The sequence below is a fragment of the Temnothorax longispinosus genome, chromosome 6 (assembly GCF_030848805.1).
Source record: "Temnothorax longispinosus isolate EJ_2023e chromosome 6, Tlon_JGU_v1, whole genome shotgun sequence".
Lineage (NCBI taxonomy): Eukaryota > Metazoa > Arthropoda > Insecta > Hymenoptera > Formicidae > Temnothorax > Temnothorax longispinosus.
The window spans coordinates 13,653,317-13,679,138 of NC_092363.1; the positions used below are offsets into that span (position 1 = coordinate 13,653,317).

Genomic DNA, 25,822 nt, shown 5'->3' on the forward strand with positions numbered 1-25,822 from the left:
TCATAAGCAGTCTGTCTGTATTCTTTCGGTCAATTTCTGCCCTGCACTCATCATCAAACCACTCCTCATTCCTCGTTCTCTTCTTCTCTCCTATGGTCTCTCTGGCGGTCTCCTTGATAGCTTTCTTGATTTCGTCCCATTTTCTCTTCACCACATTGTTTTCTATCAGATTCTCTTGTTCCTCTTCCAGTTTTCCGTTCAGCGTGTCCTGATAGTGGTTGAGAATCTCTGGTTGCCTCAACTTTTCTATGTCCCAATGCGGTTTCTTGAGTCCTTTAGCACATTCAACATTCGACAATCTCTCTCTGAGTCGAGCCTTTACTAAATAGTGGTCTGAGTCACAGTTTGGGCCTCTTGCTGACCTCACATCAATAATCGACGATGCGTGCCTTCTTGACACCAGGACGTGATCAATCTGATTGATTACTCCAGTACCCGGCATTTTCCACGTTCCTTTGTATATGTTTTTCTTTTTGAAACAAGTGCTTTTGATTATTAACTTATTGCTTTCTGCTAGGTAGGCTAGCATCTTACCGTTTAAATTTGTGTTAGCATGTAAGGAGTGTTTTCCGGCTACATGCTGTAAAAAATTTTCTCTACCTATTTTTGCATTGAAATCTCCAAGAAGAATCAGCACATCATACTTAGGTATCTTGCTGCATTCCCTGTCCAGTTCGTCATAGAAAGCGTTCTTTTCCTCCTCGTTGGCATCTTCTGTAGGCGGCAGGCGCATAAGCCGAGATAATGGATAAGTTTCTAAATCGGCCTTTAAGCCTTAGTTTGCACATTCTTTCTCCTAGTGGTTCAAATCCAAGGTAACTTTTCTTCATTTTGGAGTTAATGATGAAGCCTGTTCCGCGTTGTCCCGTTCTTGTTTCGGATCCGCTATAGAACATGGAGTAGTTTTTCTTGTCTATCCTTCCGTTACCCTTCCACCTCACCTCTTGTAGTGCCACCACGTCCAATCCGTATCTCAGTACTTCTTCAGCAACCTCCATCATTTTTCCTGCCTGTAGCATGGTTCTTACATTCCACGTCGCCAAGGTCAATACCATATTCCGTTTTCGGGTCCTTAAGTCTTTGCTGTGTCCGTCACCAGTAAATCCGTCATTCCGAGGCATCTCTGAGGGTTTCGTAACAAGAGGTTTTTCCGAGGTGGGGTTGTTAGCCCCACGCCCAACCCCCAACCTGGAGGACCAGTTCCCTTCTCTTTCGTTCCCCCGTCTTCCCTAGGGGTTGTTTACCCTGGCTCCAACGGGGGTTAACAGCACCACCACTTGAAGGCGAGATAGGGTGGAGTATGAGAGGTGAGAGGTATCATTTCCAAAGATCTACCATTCGGTGCACTTCACTACTCCCTATGGTGCCAGGTGCAAAAATTAAAATGTCAAAATTGCCAGGACGGAGTTGTCACACCCCCGGGGCGGAGTTGTCACTCCATTCTAGGACTGGATTTTAAATGAAAATTCATAATTTTGATCATGAAAAATGATAGGATACATTTTATTAATTCTTTTTTAATAGAAAAATGGAAACATTAATTAAAAACACGATGGCGAAAAATAATTATAAGAAAAGCGCACGCACTTGTGTCCTACGCTCGCACAAAATGCACTGTTTCTTGTCAACTCTGTTCTCTGTCATCTCTGAGCACACGCAGCACATATTATCCAATCTCGTCCTCGTCTCTAATCTTATCCGTCTTCGCCGGAATCCGACCACTGCTGCTTTCTTGACTTTGATTTTCGCTTGAAGCCTCCATGATATCGTACGGCTACGTCATCCAACTGTTCTTTCATCATTATTCTTCTTCAGCCAGTCGTTCAACGTAGTTCTCGGGACTCCAAATTTTTTTTGCGGCTACTTTTGTCGTAAATTTTATCTATTGGATTTTTTTATTTTTTTTTATCGCAAGAACTGCTTTCCTAAGTTGCTTCTTGTCGACGGGAGTCGTTTTGCGATGGTACGTGCGTACTATTTTCTTGCAATTGTGAAATAATAGAATGACGCATTTGCAACGAAAAATAGAGTGAAACTAGAGTTCCTATAATAAGAGTTAGGACAAACCGCCGCCATATACAGCCAAATGATAGCTTTGTCTCACTCCCACTAACTTCTTGGCTGAAACATATGACGACCATGATAGCTTTGTCTCATTCCCACTTACAGCTTGTCTCACTCTCACTAACTTGGCTGAAACATATGACGGGACCAATCAAAAATCGTCACCACATTGGCTTAACTCTTATTATAGGAACTCTAAGTGAAACCACCGGGATAAAGTTGTCAGACGATTTATCGAGTCCGCCCTGGTGGCTTGGTGACCACTTCGCCCCGGACATAGATTTTAAGTTTGATCGCTCATGAAATATTACAAATCAACGAAAATAAAAAAACTTCACTGAATTTGTGTGCAGCATGCATTACTCTTCAGAATCACTTATCTCGAGATTCGGAGAGAAAATAATATTTAAAATATTAAAAATTTTTGACGCGCAAGAAAGAGTGACCCCAAAAAGCGCCTATTTTTGGTCTCGCGATATTGGAACTGAATTGTGTGTCAAATGATACCTTATGACAAGACATCAATCACAAAAAATTTTTAAGTTGAGGTGAGAATTGATTCCAGAGATATGGGAGGTCAAATAGTCAAAATTCATTAACTCGTCAGCCCGTACGCTTTAAAGCACGAATTTTTCTTTCAGTCCGATAATTTAAAACTTCGTACCCGGGGGTTTTGCTAGCTGCTGACAATGAATTTGTCAGATTTTTCACACATACTTATGGATCGATTTACTTAACAAAAAAAAGAAATTAAAACATTTTTTAAATACATAGTCCGCCATATTAAATCGGCCATTATAAATTTAAAAAATCTGACTTCAAATTCATTGTCAGCAGTTCGTTGTATTAGTTTGACAAAATTAAAAATCCTTCTCCAGAATTGCAGTACATACATTAATGATTCGGGGGAACTCCGATTTTATATAGAAAACGAGAAAAAATTACGAGATTTCCTTATCCTACTTTTATCCTATATGGCGTCTCGAGTTGCGGCGAGCTGTCAGCTCGTCACAAGATGTATTTCATATAAGAGATACACCATACGAACGCGAAAACAAGTTTCCCCGAATTGCACAACAAGAAAAACCCTCCAAATCAAGATTTGGAAGCGTAATATAAAAGTATAATGTCGATGTGCATCGTGCGTATGTGTGCGTGCAATGTAGCCTTGTATATCTTTGTTTATACAAGGACAGATATAGTCGATAACATAGAAAATGGTAATTTTGTCGGTTATACAGACGGCTCCAGCATCCCCTTAAAGCGTACGGGCTGACGAGTTAATGAATTTTGACTACTTTGACCTCTCATATCTTTGGAATCAATTCTCACCTCAACTTAAAAATTTTTTGTAATTGATGTCTTGTCATAAGGTATCATTTGATACACAATTCAGTTCCAATATCGTGGGACCAAAAATAGGCGAAAAAACCACTGATTTTGGGGTCACTCTTTCACTTTTGACATCCGAAAACACGTTTGCCTTAATGAAAATCACAACGTGGCGTATAATCTCACTAAACTCCGTTGGTCACATGGGCACCATAAGTAGCGTTACAATATTTGGCGAGTTCACACAACATACAGATTTCGAGATAATTGTAGTGACGACTCCACCCCTGTGACGACTTTGCCCCGGTCTCCTTTATCATAAATTCTGCGACTTTGCGATCAAAGTAGCACGTCTCTTTCACATATAGTGTTGTCAAGGTATAAGTTCAATATTAAATTGTTTTTCCAATCAAGTGTTCACAAAATATATTGCTTTTGAATATGTTACTTTATTGCTCATAAAATCCAACTTCAAAAATGATCGAAACTCACAAAGATACAAGAATAAAGTATAATAAATAAATTAATTGCTATACTAAATAAGTATATTAAATAAATTAGTTGTTATTGAGATTCCTGTCTGCAGGATCAAGAGGTTCGGTATGGGAAAATAAAGATCGCAAGATATTGACTATAACATAATACGAATTTATTATAAGTGAGTTTATCCGGCGCGCACCGAACGTGAGAGTACACAATACTTGTGTCGAGTCCGCGATCGTTCGAAAGAGTGAAGGTCGAGAGACGGGGAGATCTCGTTAACGCACGATGCGTGAACGTGCCCAAAACGGGGAAAACATATCGCGCGCACCTGTAGACGTTAGATGTCGTTACGGTGATCGATCCGAATAATACAGGAGGAATGCTAATGTACGATGTGCAAAGTAATACATGAACGTATTCAACAGTTGTTTATTTTGATATTAAAATAATTCTAAAATTTATTAGTCTTAAAATATTCTGATCGGAAACTTATTGCTATTGTTTAAGTTAACAAAATCCATCAAAAGTATTGCGTCATGTACAACAGTAAAATATATTAAACAAATTAGTACTATGCCAATTTTGGTATTAAAATGATTCTAGAATTTATTGCTCTTAAAATCTGTATCCTGATCCGGAATTTACTGTTCATTGTTAAGTTAACAAAGTTCACCGAGAATATGATGGCTCTTACGTACAAGAGTGAATGGATGAATTGGAATTGTAATCAATCTTTGATCATATTTGTAGTATCAAGAAAATCAACATTTGTTGTATCAAAAAATCCATATAGATTCAAAAACTTAACTTTTTTAAGTTAAGTTTGTAAGTTTTTACATTTTTTTTTTGACTTTAGTTTTTTTCATATTACTTTTTACTCTTTATCTTCTTTTATCTTATAATTATGAAAATTAATGTCTGATTCGGCATATTAGACTGTAATTTAATTGCACTATACTTTTATAAAAAAATTTAATGTCATATTGATATCTGCAATGTACAATTACCATAGTTGATGTAGAATGTTTCTTTTAATATAAGGAACTTACTTTTAATAGGATGATTGCTTAGCTCATGATACATGAATAGTTCGAGATTATTTTGCAAGTACAGAGATCAGTCTGTTGTCAACTTGTTTTCTGAACCTATATCTTATCCACTTTCTTTTTTTGGGGGTGCAGTCAATATATATTGAACACCAATTAATAATATTAAAAAATTTTGAGAGAGAAAATTAGAGATTATGTAAGTTTGAATTTAACAGTAAGTTTGAATTTAATATAGTTGCTTTGCATAGTAATTTATCAAAGTGGAATTTTGTGTTGCAATTTGAACATTTATTCACATAAGTTGTATCTTTCTTTCTTTTCATGAATAAGAATAATATTGTAGTCGTTGAATTTGTGTTAAAATTCCGTAAAATATTTAAAAAATTATATAGTTTTTATTAAAAGAGATTCAATAACTTTAAACTAGAGATGTGCGAATTAAGGTTTTCTAATTCGAATCGAATCGAATCGAATTTGCAAAAAAAAATTCGAATCGAATCGAATCGAATTGACAAAAATATCGCCGAATCGAATCGAATCGAATCACCCATATTTCGAATTCGAATCGAATCAACGCGTAGAAATCCTGCAAGCCAGGAATGTGACATAAGCATTTGAAACATCGAATAAGTGAATCAAAATTAACGAAGTCTGAAGTCTCGTAACGACCAACTGTGCAATGTGCAACTTACTCCGTCTGCACTAAGAGTCCAGCAAGATAATCCACAAATCACGACATAGTATTGGTAGGTATAACTATAACTGACAGTACATATTCATTATATTCAAATACTTAATACAAAATGCAAAATGGAGTCTTCATGCGAGCCTATGTAAAATTCCGTTACAACAGCAGAATTGTAGAGAACTAATTGTGATATGTGATCCCTTAGCGTCAAATGAGAAATGTATTAGTGAAATGAAAAGCATTTATCCATTTATGCATATATTAAAATTAAAAATTATACTTTATTAAAAGTAACAAATACAGAAAGGCCAAAGCCTTTTAGGGGACCGTGTGTACTACAATATTAAGTCACTGTAACTTAGTAAGACATTTTCACAGCCACAGAATTGAGTCATAGGTTTTAAGTTTACATTCATAATATATTTAATATATAATATATATTCAGTTAAAGAGAAAAATAGCATGAAAAATCACAATGGCAGTAGCTTGAATTATTCGTCAAATCTACACATTACCTAATATTGGCTGATAATTTTCAAGGCTCCAACTCAAGAGACGTAAACACTTTGGTAACAGACTAAGAACTAAGACTGCTTAGAGCAGAACAGAGAATGTAAAATATGATAAAACTAACACTACAAACGTTGAATTGAAACATTATGATAATCTCACAGTTTTGTACTGTGTTTTGTACTCTTTGCTAACAAACTAAGATTGTTCATAGAAACATCAAAATAAAAGAAAAAATATATGTATATTGCACAAATGGCACTCAACTGAGGTTTAAATTCTAATGAATAGAATCAATTAAAGTAAAACAAAAGTAACATTTGACATTTATTACAATCAAAAAAATATTTGAGCATTATAAAGTTCTCCAAAAACAAGTAATTAGTAGAAATAGACTAGTGAGTACAGACACTACAGACTAACACAGGGACAGTCTTTCATTACAGGCTATTTTTTAAAGTAACTTTCAGGGATGTTATCATGACAGAAAACAGTTTCTCTCACATGCTGCGAGAGTAGGTTTGTTCTTTTCTGCATAACTATTGATGAATCTTTTGACCGCAAAGGCGCTCGATGCACGATAGAATTAAACGGGTTTTAAACCTTCTTACTTCTTACGCGGTTTTTTGATTCGAATTCGAATTGTAGTGATTCGACGTTATCGAATCTTTCGAATTCGAATCGAATCGAATATCGTCAGATTCGATTCGATTCGATTCGAATTCGAATAATTCGCACATCTCTACTTTAAACTTTTTATGAGGACGAAAACATTTCAATGTTTTCTTAATTGTAAATTGTAACTTATTTGGAACAGGTTAAGTTTTATCTATTCTTCTCAAATTATCATAAATATCTCTTAAATCGTGCAGACTTTTTTAATAAACGCCCTATATTTAATTTGTATTAATTTCCGGCTTTATTGTAATTTTAATAATTTAAGTTTCAAAATGATTTAATAATTTATTTTTGATTGGCAAGAACAATTCTTTTCTTTCAAAGAAATTAATTCTTTTTATATGCAATTAAATTTTAAAAGTGTAGCGAGCAAGGAAAAAGTTTGAGAATTCTGAAGAAAATTATACTCATTGATATGAGAAAACATGTCAGTTTTCATTGCACGAAACACTGTAACGAGTGTCAGATATTGTTGGTATGTTAGTAGTTGTTCACTATAATTATTGAGCTGGTACACAATGGTATACAAATCAAAGATAACATGTGGGCGTGCGCGCGTTCACATGTATACACATGTGCGCAGAAAAAGAGAGAAGGAGAGAAGAATGCAAATGAGAAATAAAAAAATAACCGAAAGTTTAGCATTCCATATTTATAATTTCCGTTTTCTTATTTCTGTTTAATTTCTGTTTCTTTTATCCTCGTATCTATCCCTTCCCGCAACATGTTCAGGCCACCCTGTCGGAAGAAGCTAAGGAAGTGTACAACAGTTTGGTGGAGACGCCAACATTGGAAAGTACCGGAGATACGAATCCATTGCGCATGTTGCGTTCCGGACTACCTGTAGTAAGGCCCAGAATTCGCGGAAACAAGCATGCCACTTTGGGCTACTCGGTGTCATCGCAGTCAAAAGACGCATTCGATGAACATGGCTACCATTTCGAGATGCATCATAGCGGCGCGAGGACTCTGCCCAAAGTCCGAGCACCTCCGTCGCCCCATGCAATTTTGCCTCTGCCGCAATCGCGCATTCTCGAAAGACATCACTCTATGGAGATAGAGAACAATCAGAATCAGAGCAATATCGACGAAAATCCAATACCTCTGCCGCCTAGAGACCGCTCTAAGACGCTTCAGCCCAAGTCCAGCTTACCGCGACATCAGAGGAAGCATCCTTTGATCATACCCGGAGGCGGTGTCACTAGAACGCTAGCCAAGATGGCAGTAACCACGCCACCCGTAGAAGATCAAGTGGACGGGCATTTCATGTTGCAGAATTCTAATCCAGCAATTGCCGGTACCTCGCTGCAGGACAATTTTTTTCCGGAAGCTTCTATTAATAGGTGAGTTTTAGACTGCATTTCGATATTTACTATTAGTAACTGTCAGTACTGAAAATCTAAAGTATACGTGACATAAAATATAGAAAAATATAGATTTTCAGTACTAACAGTGAATATCAGAATGCAGCCTACGTAACATTTTCCAGAATCCGGGAAAAAAAGATTAGATCTGATCGGATCAAATTATATCTCACTAGATCAAATTTTATCTGGTCAAATATATGCTCAGATATGACTTCTCATGTCTGCGCAGATCTGGTCATATATGTTTGTAATGTCTTAACTGAGGAATTGTAAGTCAGAATGTAATGAGGGATTAATGAGTGGGTGAACACGAGATTTATAAAACAGTCAGTATATATATTTCACGTTAAAACTGAGCCCATTGCACGGACTCTTACACACGAAGGATACGTTGGGAAAATTACAGAGGCTTGAGCCCTCCAACGCACGTCTTCACTTGTCGATGATCTCACACAGACTCTTCCTTTCGCTTCTCCCAACTCGCCTTCTTTTTGGTTGAACGTGTTCGTGCAAGCTCGCGACCGATGCCCGTTTTATGTCCATATATGGTCATATCGTTATCCGCTTTATGACCATATATGGTCATCTCGCAGAATTTCATTAGCCAATCGTGGGCTTTCGCTATCGCGATGTATTGGTATCGCCGCTAGCGCCTCTAACTCACGCGGCGATCATTCGGAGCTACAGGCGCGTACATCCGCGCCGTCGATATCTTACAGTTCGGCCATGCTGGAATGACATTCGACCCGAATGTCGTACATTTCTTTTTAATACATAACTTAAACGCAATATTACAATATTAGATTATGCTTTTCACAAAACTTAAACATAATGACTTTATTTCAGTCTTTGGAATTTCATGACAAAATAAACGGTTTAACTTAATATTTAATATAACGATTATAAAAACGCAAGTTATAATTTTTATGAACAAACTTATACATTAGACGGAACGCTTTCAATGTTTTCTGGACGGTCAGGGTTCCCTACCCTAATCCATGGCTTCAGGCGGTCCGGTGACAAAATCGAATTGTATGGTCGCGATGTAATATCGAACCCGGGGATACTAACTACCACATAGCGGTTTTTATTCAAAACCTTTGAGATCTGGTACGGCCCTTTATAACATGGCTTCAACTTTTTATCCTCTCCCGGTTTCAGAACTGTATCGCGAATCATCACCAGATCGCCCGCGCTATACTTAGTCGGTTTTCTATGTGACTTATCATAATACATTTTATTGTAGCTTTTAATGCACTCGGTAGAATCTGCCGCTGCTTCGCGCAGTGAATTGCGGTAAGCCTCGAAGTTAAATTCTACTTTCGCTAATCGATCGAGATACTCTACTAATTTCGCATCCGCGTGACTACGCTGGTCGTAACCGAGTAACATTTTTGCTGGAGAACTTTTAAGAACTGAGTGGAATGTGTTATTTATTACGTACTGAACCGAGCTTACGCATTCCACCCATTTCCGAGGTTCTTCTACCAATTTCCTCAAGGAGGATTTCAGAAACTTGTTGATTCGCTCAACTATACCGTTCGCCCATGGGGCTGCCACTGCTATCTTACGATGCTTAATGCTATTCGCTTTTAGAAACTCAGAGAATTCATGCGACGTGAATGCGGTTCCTCTATCGGATACTATCTCGCTCGGGTTACTGAACACATGGAAGAGGTTAACAAAATGTTTGATCGTTTCTTTTGAGTTAGTGGTTTTTACAGGAAATAACCACGTGAACCGCGTATACGCGTCTACAATCAGCAGAATGTGTTTAAAACCTCCAATTGATTCTACTAGAGGACCGTAATGATCGGTATGCAATGTATGGAAAGGAGCCGTAGGCGTATCCACGACCTGCATTTCACCCTCGCGAGAATTCACGGATGTGTTTGACATTAAGCATACAAGGCAATCTTCTACGTAATCGCGAACTTTCTTTCGCATGGACGGAAACCAATAATTAGACGCGATACCTTGCACGGTTTTCTCTATTCCGCAATGCGCCATGTTGTCGTGATACACGCGTATCACATTATTTATCATAGATTCCGGTACTACGAATCGGGGTTTATCCGGACATTTTCTGTATACTAAACCTTCGACGAGCTTGAATTTATCGTTCTCTTAAAATTCTAACTCCTCGGCGATGCTCTTTAACTTTATATCCGTCAATTGCCGGTACTCTAATTCCCTTTCTAAAGGCATTGACTCTACATACGCTATAACGCGGCTAAGCGCGTCTACGTGCGCCATTTTTTCACCCGCACGATGGGTGATTTTAAAGTCATAGTCCTGAATACGCAAAGTCCAACGGGCTATCCTTGGATTCAGATGAGCCTTATTCACGGCGTAAACCAACGCTTGGCAATCTGTTACGATCACGAAATGCAACCCGTATAAATAAATATGAAACCTCTCAATCGCTTTTACTATGGCTAGCATCTCCAGCTCAAAGCTGTGATAATTCGCCTCAGCCTTATTTGTCGCTTGGCTATAATACGCTACCGGCGCAAAAACACCGTCATCTTGTTTCTGCATTAAAATAGCAGCGATCGCTACATGGCTTGCATCCGTATGCAATTGTGTTTCGGCTTTTGTATCGTAAAGTCTCAACACCGGATATGATATTAAATCATTTTTCAAAGACTCGAAAGCCTGAACACAGTCTTCACCGAAAACGAACTTATTTGACTTTCGCAATAGGTTAGTTAACGGTTTTGCTTTACTCGCGTAGTTACGAATAAATCTTCTGAAGTAATTCGTTAAACCTAGAAAACGCTGTATATCTAATATTTTTTTTGGTATCGGAAAATTACGTATTACGTCCGTGTGCCTTTTGCTCAACGTGATCCCGTCAGCAGATACGATATATCCCAGAAATTCGACCTTTGATCTTAAAAACTGGCATTTTTCAAAATTAACTTCGAAACTATAACGTTTAAGCTCCAAAAGTATTATCTCAATTATTTCCAGATTTTCTTCTATAGTATCTGTGGCGATGAAGATATCGTCCATATACAATATAATTTTTCTCGCGATTATCAACCTTGCTATTTCGGGGAGATTTTTCAGACTCTCATAAAATTCAGCTGGTGATTCGCAAAATCCAAAAGGCAGTCGTACGTATTCGTACTGGCCATCGTACGTGGCGAACGAGAAATACTTGGTGTCCTCCGGATGGATTTCCACCTGGTGGAATCCATCCTTCAGGTCCATCAACGTATATACGGTTTTCTTACCGACATCGGCTAAGCAATTCTCTATTACCGGGAATGGGCACTTACGCTTGTGCACCCTACAATTAAGCGGACGGAAATCCACGCATAATCGCCACTTGCCATTTTTTTTCTTGACTAATACGGTTCTCGCGCAATATGGAGAAGAACTAGGCTTAATTATGCCTCTTCGCAAAAGATCGTCTACTATCTCACGCGTTATTTCTCTTTCCTTCCACGATATGCGCCTGGGCGAATATGCGTACTCGGATTTGTCCTTAAGCGCTACCCTTACTAAATACTTATTCTCCGGCGGAGGTAACTCGGCCGTCTCTACCTTTTTGATTATTGAGATCAACCGTTGTTCCGCATCGCTACCAAAATCCGTTTTAACAGAAGTTACTTTTTCGTTCGAACATTCAGGCGGTTCGTTAATATCCGCGAATGCTATCTCATTAAACAACCGTAACCTGTCTTCGAAATTATCCATCGAGGGATTATACACGATTTTAATGCCGTGTTTCTTTATAAAATCCATACCGATAACTAAGTCCATCGATAGTGAATCGTTATGCAAAATTTTTAATTCAATTGAAGCTAAGAATTCCGGCAACGGGGACAAAATCAATTCAGTAGAGACAGTTCCCTGTATATCTATCGGCGAATTATTCAACGCTTTGAACGACTGACGACAGTTTTCCGCGTTATCGGACGATTTTATAAACTTTTCGTAAACCGACGGTCGAACGAAAGAAATAGGGCTACCCGAATCTATTAACGCGATCAAATCGGTTTTAACATTATTTAACGAAATGACCTTAATTTTGAAGTCGTCGATCTCGAGTCTTCGTTCGTCCTCTGCTACGCAGGCCACCGTCGCTGCTTCTTGAGTCTGGCCCGTCGTCGCAGACGGCACCATGGTGTCGGCGACGTCGACCGCCGAAACTATTGCGGCAGGAACATTCGATGTAGGAGACTGCGTTTGTTCTTTGCGTTTCAACTTGAAGCACTCTTCGCGCACGTGCCCCTTGGTTTTGCAGTAGGCACAAAATCTGTCTTTGATCACTGGCACTGCACTTGGCGACACCGGCACTTTTGACTGCCCTTCTTTTTTGACAGGCTCTTTCCCCTTCGGGCACTTGTTAACCGGTACACTTTTCTTCGAAAATGAGGATGTTATCCGATGCATCTGGTCCAGGAAGTGATCCAGATCCTCCGAATCCAGCGCTGTGGCAGTTCCCCGCAATGCGTTACTTGTTATTCCGTCGATCAACAACTGGATTTTATCTGCTTCCGGCAGTGATACGTTCTGCATCAATTCAAGTTTGTCCATGGCGTAGTCCAGGAACGTCTCTTTGGTGAAGTTCCATACGCGCGCCTCGATTTTCCGCATGGACACGTACAATAGAGTTCTTCTCTTGAAGCGTTTTGTGATTGCTTCCTTGAAACCGATCCACGAGCGATTCACAGATCCTGTGTTTTGCGTGAACCAGCGCTGCGCGTTCCCCTCAAGCTTGCTGGTAGCTGCGAGAAGTGCGACCTCAGGCGTTACCCCGTGTATTAGGGCGACGCTTTCCACCTTGGCGATCCACACCAGGACGTTCTCGTCCTCGGTGCCTCCATAACTGGGCAGCTGTGATGCGAGCAATTTCACCGCCTGCGCCGGCGGGACTGTCGACACGAAGGAACGGCTAGGCTGTTCTGACGTCGACGACAGCGATGGCCTTGGCTCGTTGCCTCGCTGATTAACACTGAGCGCGGTGAACATGCGCTGCATCATTTCGTTGCTCTGCCTCAGTTGATCATATAGCTCCCGGTTCTGCCTCAGAACCTGAGATATTTCGGAAGTTTCCGCTGGGACGGACGATGCGTCTTTACGAACAGCAGAATGCGCCCCCTGCGCTTGGCGCCTATCGTTCTCGAATTCAAGTAACGGGCTATTCTTCTCTAGGTGCATCACTATGGCTTGAATGCACTGCTGCCTGTCCTCCAGGGCCATTAGCCCATAACTTCGAGCTTCTTCTTGAAGCGCTTCGATTGAAAGCCCTTCCAGGCGAGTACAAATATTGGCTGTTGCCATCGTCGAATCTTCTGATCGATCGGCGAACACGCGTTATACTACTGATCACGTATTCACTCACACTCGATTCTGCAAGTTTCAAGGGCAGAAGACAAAGGGATTCCGCGGCGAACGTCGAACTTCGATCGCTTCGACACACACGACAACACTCGTGGTTATTCCACGGCGAACGTCGACCTTCGATCACGACGACACAAACGAGCATACACGCGGTTATGCAAATCCCACTTCTGAACTGTAATGTCTTAACTGAGGAATTGTAAGTCAGAATGTAATGAGGGATTAATGAGTGGGTGAACACGAGATTTATAAAACAGTCAGTATATATATTTCACGTTAAAACTGAGCCCATTGCACGGACTCTTACACACGAAGGATACGTTGGGAAAATTACAGAGGCTTGAGCCCTCCAACGCACGTCTTCACTTGTCGATGATCTCACACAGACTCTTCCTTTCGCTTCTCCCAACTCGCCTTCTTTTTGGTTGAACGTGTTCGTGCAAGCTCGCGACCGATGCCCGTTTTATGTCCATATATGGTCATATCGTTATCCGCTTTATGACCATATATGGTCATCTCGCAGAATTTCATTAGCCAATCGTGGGCTTTCGCTATCGCGATGTATTGGTATCGCCGCTAGCGCCTCTAACTCACGCGGCGATCATTCGGAGCTACAGGCGCGTACATCCGCGCCGTCGATATCTTACATGTTCATATATAACTATATATAACTATATATAGGGTGTAATCTGGTAATCGACGGCTCAGATCGGACCAATCTACTCAGATCTGTGATTGAATTTCATCGAAACAGTCCAAATCTGACTGTATCTGTTTAGATATAACTATATCTATACTCGAATGCGATCCAAAATACATTGCATCTGACCATATCTGTCCAGATATAAGTCGAACTGTGGTTGTGCTTGATCGAAAACTGTTCAGGTCTGACGATATTTGGCCATGTTTAACTATAATAAATTAAATGTTTGATAATCGATATTCGTCTAATATGTGATATTTAAATGTATAATTATGAATTTATTTATACATGTAGCAAATTAAAGATATTCAATTAAATATCTTTGATATAATTAAATAAAAATAAATTATGATAAAGATATAATTTGCAGAAGTATTTTTTTATGAACAAAAAAATGTTAGTTATTTGTTATAAAAGCATTTTCATCAATTCGCCTTATATCTAAAATACAAAAGACAATCATAGAAATGTAAGTTATTTTGTACACTGTAAGCTTATAGATGATAGATAAACAAAAGTGAAAAAATTTTTAATTTGATTATTATTTAATAGCTAGATTACATTAAAAATTTTTGTTGAAGTTATTGGAGACTTGCGTAAATACCAACGTTGCGTAATTACCAGCTCGAATAATAATTATTAGAGACTTTACATTTTTTACTTTAATTAATAAGAACTATTTACTGGTTATACCAAAGGTTGTAACAAAAAGGTCTGGACACTGGATTACGTCGGAAAGATGGCGTTTTCGGAAGAAATGTTTTATACAAAAGTTGTAGGGTACCAAGTTATCCATTATGTGGTGATATTGTGGTTTGATTTTGAACGATCTTGGAAAAGTCACATCAAGGTCACATTGAGTTCTTTAAACGGGGACCCCTATTTTTTATGTCATATTCTTGTAGCCCTTGTCGAGACGTTTTCAAAACACTAAGACAAAGTTTTCTTTCGTTAAGAATTTCCTGATATTTTAAATTTTATCATGACATTTTTAATGTAAAATATGAGATATCTGATAAAGTATTCACTTTTTAACAACTTTAACTTCATATTTTTATACGTAGAATAATGAAAGGAATCAAATAATAATATTAATTTTTACATTTGTAATTTTGCAAAATTGAGTGCGTCTACAAAATGCAATTAAATTTTTAAAAATAATTTTGTTTTTTTGCAACAATCGATTTCTTTCATTATTCTATGTATAAAAGTATGAAGATAAAGTTATCGAAAAGTGAATACTTTATGAGATATTTCATATTTTATTTAAAATGTCATGAAAATATATCAGGAAATATTCTTATCGAAAGAGCTTATCATAGTGATTAGAAAACGTCTCGACAAGAGCTACAAGAATATGACATAGAAAATAGGGGTCCCTGTTTAAAAAACTTAATGTGATCTTGATGTGACTTTCCCAAGATTGTTCAAGGTCAAACCACACACACATACACACGCACGCACACACACACACACACGCGCGCACGCACGCACGCACGCACGCACGCGCGCACACCCCCCCCCCACACACACACACACACACACACATACACACACAAATATTACCACATAATGGGTAACTTGGTACCCTACAACTTTTGTATAAAACATTTCTTCCAAAAACGTCATCTTTCCGAGATAATTCAGTATTCCGACCTTCTGTTATACCCAATGCAAATGTCGGATTATCCGATAGATGGCATTCGATGAGATCCGTTTCTCGTATTTAAAATATGACAAACGATGGTATAAGAACGGTATATAAATCGAGTGTACAGTACAATTTATATCAGTTGTATCAGAGTTCACGCTTATAATAAAGTGGCACACAATTTTGAATTAAATCTATATATTTATAGTTTTATAGCATTTTACATCCTTTCATGATTTTTAATTATATCTGAGCAGATCTGGATACATTCGGTAAATAATTATATTTCGGCAGATCAAATTATATCTGGTCAGATCTGATGAACCAGATCTGGTCATATCTTCGGTAGATCTAATTCTTTTTTCCCGAGAAACTACAATCCCATACAGCACATTAACATTGAATCAACATCTTAAAAAGATTTAACATGAATTGAATGTTAAAAAAACATTGCACAAATATCTGATGTCCGCTGAATTGCAATGTCTTGTAGACGTCTTGTAGACATCTTGTAGACGTCTACAAGACATTGCAATTCAACATTTAAAAAAACATTCCCATATAGCAGTAAAAGTAATACTAATACGTTACCACAGACATGTCATTTATCAGATACATCAGATTTTAACGAATAAATATTGCGGGTACATATGTGCCGTGTGTGTACAACTGTGAGCCCAAAAAAATCCGCTCTCCAGCCGGTCATCCAACCAAGTATGTAATAACCCGCCCCTATGTTGCTTGACTGATTATCAAACGGAATAGTGGTGATTCTCTGACTCTGGCGCTTCCTTCTTGCTTATACTTGTATGTACATATCTTTAGAGTGTTAAAAAAATTTTGTAGTGACATATTAACTAGTAAATATTAAAAACAATGCAACAACAATTAAATTATTAAATACTGATTAATATTAGCCGCGTTTAGCAGAACGTGTTTTTTTTACAACTATTAGAAATTTTCGGAGCTCAGATTGGATTATTCCTTTAGGTTTAAAAGAATAAAATCCAATCTCAGCTCAGAAAATTTCCAACTGTTGCAAAATAAACGTTTTCCTAACGCGAGCGTGAAATGGGCCGCTTTTCGCGCTTGTTTTAAGTGAGCAAAACGATCCATTTCGCAATGATGACGTAAGCGTTGAAACATGGAGCCATTTCTCAACTAGTGGAGAAATGAAATTGTAAAACAAGCGCGAAAAGCGGCCTGTTTCACGCTCTTGTTAGGAAAAATAGTATGAACAACTCGTGGGAAGAGTGGTCGAGCCCAAATGAGTGTGATGGTCGCTTCGCTCGTGCGACCAACTTCACACTCATTCAGAATCGACCGCTTTTGCCACTAGTTGTACAATATACTATTTGCTAAACGTGGTCATTTATTCAATTTATGTGCAATGCAGATTTCATAAAATATTAAAGTATAAAGATATTTTTTATTTATATAAAATATATATATATATATATATATGTTGTCTGCATATAAAATTTTTTCCAATGTTTTTTTTTTTAATTTTGGAAGATTAATAATTTAATTAATGTGTGTGTGCGCGTGCGTGCGTGCGTGCGTGCGCACGTGTGTGTGTGTGTGTGTGTGTGTGTGTGTGTGTGTGTGTGTGCGCGCGCGCGCGCGCGCGCGTGTGTGTGTGTATTGTTTCAATATTGTTGTAGTAACATACAGAATCAGTGTAGAAGAATCAACATAGATTCAACGTTAGAAAGATATTTTACTTCACATTCAACATTGCAATGTTTCATTGTCAGTAACGTTGTTTCAACTTCTTGTGCTGTATGGGAATAAGTTTGATCCTTATTTGAGGAACGTTGAATACCGTAGATACATAATCATATCTCTAATATTTCAAATAAGAAAAGTGTAGCATAGTCTGTAACATCAGCTATTTGAAGATTACAAGTACAATCGAATTTTAGTATTCTTAACTCTATTCTTAACATTTTTAACTTCCATATCTTTGACACCTAATACTGTCTTTATATTACATTCAAATTTCTCTGTTTTTAATTCATTAAAATTAAAAACTTTTCTCTTTTTGCGCTCATTTTATTTAATATACTTTTTTAACATAAATCTGGATTTTTATTTCTTGTTTTTATATTCTAATATGAATTATCCAATTTTCTTGATGTATTGACAGACCATCGTCATCATTTTCTACATCTTTTCAACATCATATCAAACATAAATAACTTGATCCATTTACATCTTTTTTATATTTATGACATTATAAAGTCATTCAGGAAATGAAAATCTCTCTCCGCATGTCATTGAATCTACATATACATTACATTTCAACGATTTTTAATCAATATGGTATTTTAAAACATTACTTAATAGAACCGTATATTTTACTTAATACATTAAACGATGCTAATTACCTCTTAAATAATTTAATTAATCTTATTTCTTACAAATTACTACAACTTATATTTCTACGGCAAAAGATAAATATGTAGTTTATGCATGATGCAGTACATGTACATACGCACAATAAGCAGTACTTATACAAAACTTTCGATGTAAAGTAAATAATGCAGGATAGATTTATAGTACTGTTCTCTTGATCTCATTTTCTTAAATTTTTTACTTTGAGATTATTTAAAATACTTAGTTTTTTTCTACACTGTTTAGTAATTCAAGCACAAGGTTAGCTTATACACATCAAAGATCTTTTCAAGTAGCGCGAAATATTTCAAAAATCTTCGAATTTGTATATTTATTGAATAAAGTTCCGAAAACGGTCTAACTACGATTTCGATAAAACTTTGTAAAAGCTTCATTTTGGGTTAAAATAAAAGTCCTTAAAGCGAATTTTGGCGACTCCTACAAGAAAGCTATTTTTTAAGATAAAATGGTAAAAAGAATGTTAAGTTTGGTAATTATTTACTTTAGGCAAGCAACCTCCTGCGACCTTGACCTTGACATATATTATAGAGAGCACTCTCCTGAGTAACCTTCTAAAGGTTTTAGCCATCGTTCGTTATTTATTAAAAAGAATAAGTTTAAAAAATATAACAGTTTGTGTCAGTTTTAAGGGAAGTAATTTGCTGATACGTGTGTAGACAGCACACATGTAGACGGGGGAGGGATTACCGCCCCACCTCCTGCGGCAGGGATGGGTGGGAGTTGACCTCGCTCCGCGTGGAAAGTTGAAAGCCCGAACCGTACAATGACAGACCTCGTTTTGTCCTGTAAGCAGGGAGTGCGGTGGGATGGACTTTGCTTCACGTAAAAAGTTGGAAACTAATGTGGAACATGTTTTCAATGCCTTTTGAATCAACATGAAAACTCCTGAAGTATGATTGTTGACTTGAACAGAAAGATCACGTTAAAGTAAAGTGGGGAGAAGTGTTTATAATATATAATGGTAATTTATAATAATTTATAACATTCTGTAGAATTGTTAAAATCTCTTCCTACAATTTTTATCGTTTTATCTTAAAAAAATGGCTTTGTCATTGAAGTCGCCAAAATTTCCTTTAAAGGCTTTTATCTTAACCTAAACTAAAGCTTTTTACAAAGTTTGGTAATTATTTACAAAAAGATTCCACTCGCCAATGACATATGTTGTCAGGTCATGACCCTGAGTAACTTTGACCTTGAAAAAAGTGGCGGTCACAATCCGTTCAAAAATCACAAAGCATAAAAGTTTTCGCTTTGTAAAAATTATTCAACGATAGCACGCGCGCGCGCACACACACGCACACGCACACGCGCGCGCACACACACACACACACACACACACACACACACACACCGAAGGGGGTGTGCGGGGTGCCTTCGGCGTGGATTTTCCACGCGTGAAAAGTTGTGAACCTATGTGGCACCTCGTTTCGCGTGGAATGCGTAGAGACTGTAGATTCCGCCCCCCTGCGGTCACATGAGTTTGTGGCGTGCTTTACGAGCTCATTTAAGTAGAGGTGGTATTAAACAAGATAAGTTAGTCGATAAACAAGATAAGATCCATCTGTGTGAATATTTGTGGCGATATACAATAAAAAGAATTGGAGGAGACCTATTTTATGTATTACTAGATGACATAAAATATGTGTATTCAGGAAATTAATGGAAAATATTATTGTGATCGGATGGTCGAGTGAATTATATGTGCTCTGGATCTTACTGGTTTCCTTATATTTTATTGACGCTTATACAGTACTCTTTAATCTAATCAATGCACGCTATTACTGCGATATATTTATATGCTATCTGCGCAATGGCCGACTCGGGCCGATCCCTCTCTTTATCAACCATCGAACAGCAACGAACAACCTAAACGCGCCACTACAGTCTCCCCCACTTAACTGGAATACTTAAAAGCGAATGTAATCGTTTAAATATCGGGGTGGTCGGCGCGGCCGATTTGACCGTCGAATAGGACTAGGTTGTAGTCTTTGGTCTTGTGGTAGCGGATCCGGTTGTGGTTCCAGTTGTGGATCCTGTTGTTGCTCCAGTTGTGGATCCGGCTGTGGATCAGGTTGTATTGCGACGTTCAGTCTTGGAACATTTTCAATTGATGGATGTCTGGATGCTGGTTTAGTATTAGGACTAAATCGGACTTGTTTGACTTGTGTACTACGAAGCTGATCTACGTGGCGTTTTAAAGTTAGCCCTGAATCCAATCGAACAAGATAATGTAAAGCTCCTAATTTCTTGAGGACAGAGCCAAAGATCCATGTGAACTTATTGTTGCGTAATTCACGCGATTGAATCCTTTCCCCCACTTTAAATATCCGGGTGCATGATGATTTAAAAGAGTTACTGGAGGGCTTATAAGGACGTAGAGCATCCAGCTTGATGCGTAGTTTGCGATTTAAGTATAGTTCTGCAGGTGATTGTCCACAGGCTAATGGTGTTGAATGATATCGAAGAAGTATCTCCTGTAATTTGACGTGTATTGCTCGATTATTATCAGCGAGGGCTTTCAGACGTAACTTCAGAGTCTGGACTGTTCTTTCGGCAAGACCGTTGGTAGCAGCATGTCCTGGTGCAATAAATTTCTGGAAAATGCCATTAACTTTGCAATACGATTTGAACTCTGAGCTTGTAAATATTGTTGCGTTATCAGAGACGAGCACTTGTGGATATCCGTGACTGGAAAAGATATTATTCAGCAGTTGAATAGTATTGATAGATGTAGGAGCTGAAGTTAACGCTTTGATTTCAAGCCATTTTGATTTTGCATCAATACATTCCAGAAAATTGTAATTAGCATATGTGGTATAATCAACGTGTATACGCTCCCAATTACTTGTATGTTCATCCCAAAGATGCAGTGGAGCTTTAGGCGGATTTGAGCACAGGAGAGCACAGGATTTGCATGACTTAACGATGTTTTCGATATCCTTATCAATTCCTTTCCAGTAAACATAACGTCGGGCAAGTTGTTTCATTTTGGTAATCCCAATATGTGTTGAGTGGAGTTCCTGGAGTATTTGTTCTTGAAGGCTTTTGAGAATAACAATTCGTTCATTCTTGAATAGAATACCATGGTTCAGAGTGTATGGTGAATCGATAGCTTGAGTTAGAAGATTACGTTTGATAGATCCTAGTTCATCATCTTTGTCAGTTTCTGCGACGACCATATCAGCTGTGAGAAGGTCGGTTGTTATTACTAAAATTGATTCCGCACAAACTTGATGAGCTTTTTCTCCTAGCAGAATATCAACTGAGTTAGAATTTCGCTGTACTGGTGCTCTGGATAGACAGTCGACATTTACATTTGCTTCGCCACATTAAATTTAACTGTATAGTCAAAACCGGATAAAAATGCTGTATATCTGAGTAAACGACTGGATGTTATAGCTGGTAGGTGTTTTTTATGGTGGAAAATCCGAGTTAACGGTTCGTTATCCGTGAAGAGTATAAAATGTCGACTAAAAAGATAATTAAAGAAATGGTTGACACCAAAAATTATGGCAAGAGCTTCTCTGTCTAGTTGACTATAATTACGTTCAGCCGCCGTAAGAGATCTTGACGCGTATGCAATCGGTCTCTTTTGCTCATTGATAATGTAGCATTACTGCCGCGATACCAATTTGGCTTGCATCACAAGTTAAGATTACAGGAAGATCTGGATCATACGGTACTAATACGCGATCACTGGCCATTTCATTTTTAAGATGTGTGAACACAGCTTCACATGCTGCTGTCCATTTGAATCTGTGATTTTTCTGAAGTAGACTTCGAAGTGGTGCTGTCTTGGTGGAAAGATCTGGAATAAACCGTGCGTAGTATGTAACCATTCCGAGGAAACGTCGAACATCATCCACTTCTTTGGGGCGAGTCATATCAAGAACTGCTTGAACTTTTGCTGGAGATTTTGAGATTTGGTTGTATTGAACTACATGACCAAGATATTCGATTTTTTCTGCGAAGAAAATGCATTTTTCTTTATTCAGGTGTATGTCATGAGCTTCTAGACGGGCTAAACATGCTTCGAGGTTTTGCCGGTTTCTTCCATTGTTTTTCCATGTACGATCACGTCATCGAAAAATTCCGCTGTTTTTTCCAAGCCCTGAAGAATTTGTTCTAACGTACGATTAAATTCGACTAGTGCTGCTTTATTCCCAAAACTTAATCGGTTCATGCGATATGTGCCACGATGCGTAGTGATTGCTTAAATTAGGCTGCTAGCGTAGGCTACCAGAATATGTAAATATGCTTTGTATATGTCTAATATTTGGAATTACGTAGACTGTTGAGGACGTCAGTAACGCTCCGGATTGGATGTTTCGAAGTTACAAGGCATTCATTGACCCCTCCTTTATAATCGACACAAAGCCGTACGCCACCATCTTTTTTCGGAATTACAACGAGGGGCGATCCCCAGTCACTAGCATCTACTTTTGAAATAATTCCTGCTTTTTCTAAACTATCGAGCTCTTTTTCAACTTTTTCGCGCAGAGCAAACGGTACATTACGTTCTTTAGTATAGACTGGTGTGGCTTTTTCACGTAATTTCAGGGAGACTGTGTGATTTGGAATACAACCTATCTTTTGTTTAAAAACTTTAGAATACCGTGTAAAAATATCATTAATCGAATGAATTGATTCAGGAGTAGAGATCCGCGAGTCAGTCTTCATGTCCTTGTCGATATCTTCGAGGTTTATTTCTAAATGGCGTATTCATATGCGACCTAAAATAGCGGGGCGTCCTTTTGGTACAATATAAATTTTCTCTGACGATCTGTGTCCTTTGTATGAAACTTCGATAGTAGCTTTACCCTTAGAAATAAACACATCATTAGTATACGCTCGAAAATATATTTTAGTAGGCGCTAAAGATACATCGAGATTTAATTTCTGGAATTAATCTTCCGGCAATAAAGTAAAACCAGCCCCGGAATCTACTTCAAATACTGCTGGTTTACCATTTAAAAGTATAGTGACCAAATATTTTTGTAAGTCAATCGTTGAGATTTGTTTGGCTGGACTGTCACATATATCAATAATTTTACAATCTTGCTTATTACCTATAGAATCAACAAAAATTTTATTAATGCCAAATACCATATTTTCATTTGAATCATGAACGTACTTTGTCGAGTCTTCATTGCTGTTTGCATTAGAATTCAAATTAGATTGATTTTTACAAGATTTTTCGTTTAATAGAGTCGTAATACATACTTTGGCAATATGACCCGTTTTTTGATAAGAATTACATTTGAGCTTATTTCGATTAGTCTGATACTCATATATTGTAATTATTCTTACCACACCTGAGACATAATCCGGCAATTCCCAGTGCATTAAAATCAATCCTGGATTTTGATTTTGGTCTGGAATAAGAGCGATATCTATAATTTGGAGTTTTTGATCGTACCCTAGTACGATTTTGATGTTGTTCACGTCTGGATCTATTCTGGGAAGAGACTTTGTTTATATCCGACGCCGTGTCATTTCCCGTTGCAAGCTGTTGTTTTGAGAGAGTTTGAGTTTCAAGTCTGGAGGCTTCTAACGCAATTGCCTTGCTTAAAATTTCTGGAAATTCGATAACGTTGGCCTGTAGAAGTTGTTCCTTAATCCAGTTGTCTTTAAGACCTCTAATAAATTGTGCCCTGAGAAACAGATTAGCAACAGAGACAACTTTATTGCACTTGCAGGTAACATTGAATTTGCATTCGACCAGGTTGCTTTGTAGTGCAGCCACAAATTCTGGAATAGTTTGGCTTTCTTTCTGATACGTGCTGAGAAAATAGTGTTGCGAGACAATTACACTTCTGTGCGGCGAAAGCATTTCCTGAAGATATTTCTTCAATTGATTATAGGTTAAGTCTTTGACCGGCTTGTCCGGACCTAAAAGTGCTGAGAGGTTATTATAGTAAGTTGAGCCAATTGATTGTGAGACGCATAGCAGTTGTGCCTTTTTCTGATCTTCTACGATGTTTTTCATTGCAAGATAATTTTCGAATCTTTCTAGATAACATTTAACTTTCTCTTTCGTCTGGTCAAAATTTTCGAACGGTGGAATATTACTGAAGATCGGACTGAGGTTTAGTTGGCTCATTTTGTTGCTGAAAATTCTGTGATAACTGAGAAACAAGGTTTTGTTGATGACTATTAAACGCCGCTAATAATTGTGCAAATTGGTTAGCGTCCATGCTGGTAGCGAGTTTGATCGAATTTTCCTTTTTCAATTTTTACCTCGTCGCCAATTGTTGTGATCGGATGGTCGAGTGAATTATGTGCTCTGAATCTTACTGGTTTCCTTATACTTTATTGACGCTTATACAGTACTTTTTAATCTAATCAATGCACGTTATTACTGCGATATATTTATATGCTATCTGCGCAATGGCCGACTCGCCGATCCCTCTCTCTATCAACCATCGAACAGCAACGAACAACCTAGACGCGCCACTACAAATATATAATGTTTCATTATGTATATATATAAGCGAGCTCATAAAGCACGCCACGAACCCATGTGACAACTCGTCTCGCGTGAAAAGTGTATGCGTGGAGGCAGTAGGTTCCGCCCCCCTGCGGGGGGCTCCACTATTGTTAAACTAGACACATAGGCTGCGTTCGGGGAGCGCACTATTAGCGCTATTTGCTTATTCTATCCTTGTTCTACATTTGATGAGCGATAAAGATAGAATGATGCAATAGCGTTAATAGCGCGCTCTCTGAACGCAGTCATAGTGTGCCTTCAAAGTACATGCGTGGGCTTAATTTCGCAGAAAACGCGTGAACTTGTGAATGGTGAAACCGAAAATAACGATTTGCCATTAAATAACTTTTTTTTGTTCATGCATGTACTATTTCCAAATATATATTAGTCGTTTATGCCTTTCAATACTCAAAATAACTACTATATTTTTCAAACTTTTTTTGTTAATAACTTTTTAATAAAAAACGACCGCCGGCTAAAACCTTCTGAAGGTTACTCAGAAGGGTGACTTTGACAACATATGTCAAGGTCAAGGTCATTGGCGAGTGGGATCTTTTTGTAAATAATTACCTAAAGTTTTATCGAAATTGGAGATAGACCGTTTTTGGAACTCCATCCTATTTATTATATAAGAAAATGTGGTAAACATCCCGTTTAGGGAACCCACCTCCGATGGCCTTGACCTTCACATATGTTGTCAAGGTCACCCTTCTGAGTGACCTTCAGAAGGTTTTAGTCGGGGGTCGCTTTTTATTAAAAAATTATTAACAAAAAAAAGTTTGGCGACTTCACCGATTTCAATGACCTTGATATATGTTGTCAAGGTCATGACCCCGAGTGACCTTCAGAAGGTTTTAGCCGTCGCTCGTTAGTCGTTAAAAAGTTATTAACAAAAAAAGTTTGGAAAATACGTAGGTTAGACGACGCGCTTTACAAGTATTTAACTGTTTAAAGCGCGTCACTAATCTACATAGGTTAGATGACGCGCTTTAACAGTATTTAATTGTTTAAAGCGCGTCAACTAACCCATG

The 25,822-nt window shown here is 38.0% G+C and overlaps 1 protein-coding gene across 3 annotated transcripts in view; it reads left to right on the plus strand.

Moving 5' to 3' along the window:
- The window catches only part of Ack-like (activated Cdc42 kinase-like), a 154,365-nt gene that overhangs the window by 117,761 nt on the left and 10,782 nt on the right, over positions 1-25,822 (plus strand). For all 3 annotated transcript variants that reach the window (XM_071781179.1, XM_071781180.1, XM_071781181.1), the window contains one exon: positions 7,537-8,147. In XM_071781179.1, the coding sequence (XP_071637280.1) occupies positions 7,537-8,147 (611 nt within the window). The remainder of the gene's footprint in view (positions 1-7,536; positions 8,148-25,822) is intronic.